The 4,652-nt window shown below is 36.6% G+C and overlaps 1 protein-coding gene across 4 annotated transcripts; it reads right to left on the reverse strand.

Annotated features, from left to right (window-relative positions):
• Window positions 1-1,568: 1,568 nt before the first annotated feature.
• On the reverse strand, window positions 1,569-3,862 carry rnf181 (ring finger protein 181). 4 transcript variants are annotated; one of them, XM_015028191.1, is made up of 6 exons: window positions 3,759-3,861; window positions 3,181-3,302; window positions 2,959-3,095; window positions 2,684-2,799; window positions 2,498-2,572; window positions 1,569-2,141 (listed from the first exon to the last, which is right to left on the reverse strand). In XM_015028191.1, the coding sequence occupies exons 2-6, from the start codon at window positions 3,264-3,266 to the stop codon at window positions 2,082-2,084; spliced, it is 474 nt and encodes a 157-aa protein (XP_014883677.1). In that variant the 5' UTR covers window positions 3,267-3,302; window positions 3,759-3,861; the 3' UTR covers window positions 1,569-2,081. The 4 variants fall into 4 exon arrangements, with proteins under 4 accessions (XP_014883677.1, XP_014883667.1, XP_014883658.1 ...); XM_015028181.1 differs by lacking the exon at window positions 1,569-2,141 and having other exon boundaries at window positions 2,169-2,572; window positions 3,181-3,286; window positions 3,759-3,851; XM_015028172.1 differs by lacking the exons at window positions 1,569-2,141; window positions 3,759-3,861 and adding an exon at window positions 3,629-3,737 and having other exon boundaries at window positions 2,170-2,572.
• Window positions 3,863-4,652: the final 790 nt, after the last annotated feature.

The following is a 4,652-nucleotide window of genomic DNA, read 5'->3' on the forward strand; positions in this document are numbered from 1 at the left end:
AAAAAAAAAAAAAAACCAAAAAAAAAAATTTAAAGTTTTTGTTTTAATTTTTCTATAGGGGAATTTTTTTTTGGGGGGGAAAAATTTTTTTTTTTTTTTTTTTTTTTTTTTATGTTATAATTGGTGCTGTCACAACAGTGTTACAATGAGACACTGCCATACAGGATGTCGACTGACTTCAACCCATACTGTACCTGTGTTGTATCCCACCCTTCTTTGTTATCGGTTCCTTCAGTCGATTTATTGAGAAGAAAACTAGCCGGACAGCAGACTGCCACGACGCTCTGAGTCACAACCTGCACAGGTTTTGCTCAGATGAAAGTTTTCACTGCTAGGTTTCATAAAGCACATGCATCTATAATCTGTTTTTTTGTTTGTTTGTTTTTTTTGTCCTTCTGCTTGATGCGTTTTATTTCGTCAAACACACAGGATGCCAGCAATACACGTTTTCAAAAGGTCACGTCTCCTACCTCTTTTGTGGGTCTGATGTGAAAGATGGGAGATGCAGCTTTCCAACTTGTTGGAAGTATTTTTTTTGTTTTGTTTTGGGTTTTTTTTGTATTTTTTTGTTATTCTTTGGTCGAGGTTCAGTATTTTCCAGCTGTGTCCACAAGTGTCCGAATGTGACAGAGCTGGGGTTATGCTGTTACATAAGCTGAATGAGCACACGGCGCTCTCATCGCTTACTGTGCAAAAAGTTTGAACTTGACATTTTTGTTGGACTGCAGAAAACCATGCCAAAAAAGACTGGAGTATACAGTTTTCTTTCTGTTTATGTGAGTGTGTGTGTGTCAGATGCGGCGGTATGAGTTAGTATGAAGTGCACTGTTTTCAGCCTTATCCCATGTACTCTGCCTAAGAAACGTTTTTTTTTTTTTTATTATATTTGACTTCTGTTTAGCTGTAGCCTTTTTTTTTTTTTTTGGCCATACTGTAACCAAGTCAACGTGCGACTCTAAACGGCAGCTTGTGAGCCCAAACACTGGGGCCCAAACAGCTTCTGTACCATTAAAACCATTCAACATGCCAAATAATCCAATGAAAGGTGGAGATTTTCTCTTTTTCTTTTGTTTTGTTCTTAGATCATTGTGTGCGCTGTCCAAGGGTTTGTGTGGAGCCTTATGTTTTAGAAGGCCGCCTGACTTTTACGTTAATACTCACAACACAGATCCAAATGTCTATGAAATGTACTCTCTTCCTACGTCCTGTAAATTTGAAAAAAGACACAGAATATTAACGAAGGCATCAGAGAAACCCCCTCTTTAAAATAAAAAAAGTCAACAGAAATTGTTTCCTTTTATAAATTCTGTAAATATGTCTGATTTTTTGTCTATCATTTAGGCCTTTTATTTTGACAGAGATTTATATTCAAATATGAAATAAAAATAAGAAGTTATTATCAAACTGGTTTTTGTTGAATGTTTTTTTTTTTTTACCTCCCATCAACTAAATTTAGTTTAGTGTGCAACACAGTCTAATGCACAGGAGGCCTCTTATGAGAAAAGGGACTCAAAGGTTTCTTTGGTAAATTATTTCATTTTGCCTCATAAATGCATAAAAAATATGTATCCATATACATACATGCCTCATATTGCCAGCTTTAATAGCCAAAACAAATACACATGGAAAAGAAAACCCAAAAAGCTTTCCAAATATAACAAATAGTCACTGCTCATTTCCTCTGCATAAACATTTCCATTTTCTTGATAAGTACAGCTTTTATGCACATTAGAAGTTCATAAATTAAAAAAAAAAAGGAATTTCAAGTCAGAGTGCTCAGAGCTGCTATCTGCTCCATTTGGAAACATCGGGTTTAAAAAAAAAAAAAGCACATTTGAAATGTTCCATTATCATGTTCCCAAAGCTGGTGCCATTTAATATAAACTCTCATTTTAACACAATGGAGCATCCAGTGGTGCCAGTGGCTGTTGAGGGGCTTCTGTGGAAAAGTTTTAGATTTGTTTGAGTTTTTTTTTTTTGTAGGTAGCAAAAGGGTCTCAGTACATCAAACAGGGTTGTATCTTTGTGGAATTGGGCTGAATGCAGGCAGCTTGCTGCTCTTGGAGCATTCAGCACTTTCATCAGGTGTACATGGCTCCATGCAGGTCCTCAAGTCGGTGCTCCCTCTGTTTTCTTCTCTCCTGAAAGAGAAAAACCACAATCAGGTCCTACTGAAAACACAGAAGCAAAAACTGTTCCACTTGACAGATCCAGCACGCCGCAAAAGACGCAAACTCCAACACAGTGTAGCACAGAAATGTTGAAGCTCGAATTCTCTCAGATTCCCTGGTGGATTTATGTCTGGACTTTGACTGGACTGTTCTTTTTATTTTATTGTGTGGGTTTATTTGTCCTGTATGTCTGCAACAATGCATAACAGCCACTGCAAAAAGGATTTCTAAAGTCATGTCTGTTTATATTTAGGACATAAAACCCCAGTGGAATACAGTGTGGTTGTAATGTGACAAAAAGTGAAACAGCTCATCAAGCAGCTCACCTTGTCCTTTTTAAACTCCTCATACTCTGGATTGTCAGTCGGTAACTCAAGTCGGCAAAGCGGACAGGAGTTAGTCTAGGATGTAAAAGTGGAAAATGTGAACGTTTTAAAGGGATTTCATGCAAACCGCTGTTCAAATGTGTAAAAAAAAATACATTTAATAAATTGCACATTTGTGAGCTTTACCTTGCCCAACCAGGGTAGTATGCATCCTGAGTGGAAGAGGTGTTTGCAAGGCATTTCTCGAACCGTCTCTTGTTCCTCGAACTCCAGCAAACACACAGGACACTTCAAACCTTTGTCTGCCATGAACACAAAGAATCAAATTAAATCTCCTCAAATACGCAAAAGATCATCTGGCTGACAGCTTTAAACACTAAGATCCCTCAAACTTTCTCTCTACGGAGTCCCAACACACATTCAATGTCTGCATTCAACTCGTTTGTCAGAATTTCTGTCACCTGCTTGTTCTGCGGAAATGACAACTACAGTGAGGGTCTGAACAGCAGTTTTGGCAGCCGGGGGAGGAAGCCGCTGGTCCCAGTCTGACAGGTCGAATGCCCCGGAGTCAATCAGGTCCAAACCTTGCATTAAGGACCTGAAGACAAACAGAAAATCCCAGAGGTAGAATCTGCAGGTCACAGTTACAGTACAACATGTGAGTCAGGTAGGTTGGATCTCACCTGGCCAGCTCCAGTAGTGCATTCTGACGATATTGCTCCTCAGGGTTGGTGGGTTCACAGTCATGTTCATCAAAGTATGAGGCCATTTTGATGCGTGCTGTGTGATCTGTGCATTAAGGAAACTACAAATGTGAACAGAGTTAGATTACATTAAGAACTAGTAAATTAACTCATGTAAATAATGAATATAATTATTCACCATTCGGGTTCTTTTATTTTAGGCCATGAGCAGAAATGCCACTTTTAAAAACAATAAAAATTAACCTCTTCTGTAACCTTTCTTTTCTGTCTATGAAGACTATACACTGAAGCTGAATTTATGTACTTCTCTTCTACATATAAACATAATATGTTGCAGAACAGCAACCATAAACACACAAGGTAAACTGAGGAGTCACTCAAAAAACAGGACTAACGACTGAAATTAAAACAAACAAGTTCGGCTAACCTTCAGAGTTTGCTAACAGGAACAGAGTTTGGTCTGTTTGCTCAGACAGCAATAATGACCACAAGACAGCGGTGAAAAAAGTTAGCTTTTCCTATTCCTGAAGAAGACTCAATAAAATATCAAGACTTACCCTAAACCTCAGTGATAAACATATGTCATTCTTCCGGGTGCTACGTTGGTTGGTTACGTCACTCTTTGGTCCACTCACAGTATAGAATGGATTTTCTTCGTCTGCTTGGGTAAAGGGCTATGCTTCAGTGCTGCCATCAAGCGGTGTAATCGAGACAGGAGCAAGGAGAAATCACTCATTTCAGTGTGTGACGTCTAGTTTTCTACACGTCTTTTTTCTGTAATACAAAATGCTTTCCAGTACAGTATTTAAAATGTATGCAGCTTGCAAAATAAAGGAATAAAACATAATTTATTGCATGTTTTTGACAAATTATTTAATGGATATAATGTTCTCTATAATATAAAGTTTCGCTGGATTTTGTGCTTGTAATTCTAGAATTCATCCAGCAGATGGAGGTATTTCCCCACCAACACAACCCCACTTGCATATGACCTCGTCACTTTCCACGTAGCTTTTCCTCGTGTTGTGGAACATTTTTTGTTCTATAAACCAATATAGTTTTTGAAAAATTGGAAATATTTCTCTTAAGAGCTTCACTGATTTTTTAATCAGTGAAGACAACTAACGAACTAACGAAAACAAAAAATTCTTAGGGATTATTTTGCATAGTTCCCCCACCTAAACAAAATACAATAAATTATATTACGGAAATTTTAATGCAAGTTATTTCAGAGATATTATAGTATTTATTCTATATTTTAAGACACACAAACAAAGATAAATAAAACAAAATTCATCAATAAATGTTGCTAGTAAAACGACCATTGTTACTTTAAGACCATATATATATATATATATATATATATATATATATATATATATATATATATATAAAATAGAGAGAGATAAAATAATATATACATCAAATAAATTATTTTTGCATTAAAAGAA

The sequence above is a fragment of the Poecilia latipinna genome, unplaced genomic scaffold, assembly GCF_001443285.1.
Source record: "Poecilia latipinna isolate Pla-1442-1.1 unplaced genomic scaffold, P_latipinna-1.0 Scaffold8, whole genome shotgun sequence".
NCBI lineage: Eukaryota > Metazoa > Chordata > Actinopteri > Cyprinodontiformes > Poeciliidae > Poecilia > Poecilia latipinna.

Excerpts from the sequence above, each read along its gene's own strand:
- rnf181 (XM_015028181.1), bottom strand. The coding sequence starts at position 3,266 with ATGGCCTCATACTTTGATGAACATGACTGTGAACCCACCAACCCTGAG. Across the intron at positions 3,096-3,180 it reads GCACTACTGGAGCTGGCCAG|GTCCTTAATGCAAGGTTTGG; the intron begins GTGAGATCCAAC and ends GTTTGTCTTCAG. Across the intron at positions 2,800-2,958 it reads CATTTCCGCAGAACAAGCAG|ACAAAGGTTTGAAGTGTCCT; the intron begins GTGACAGAAATT and ends TGTTCATGGCAG.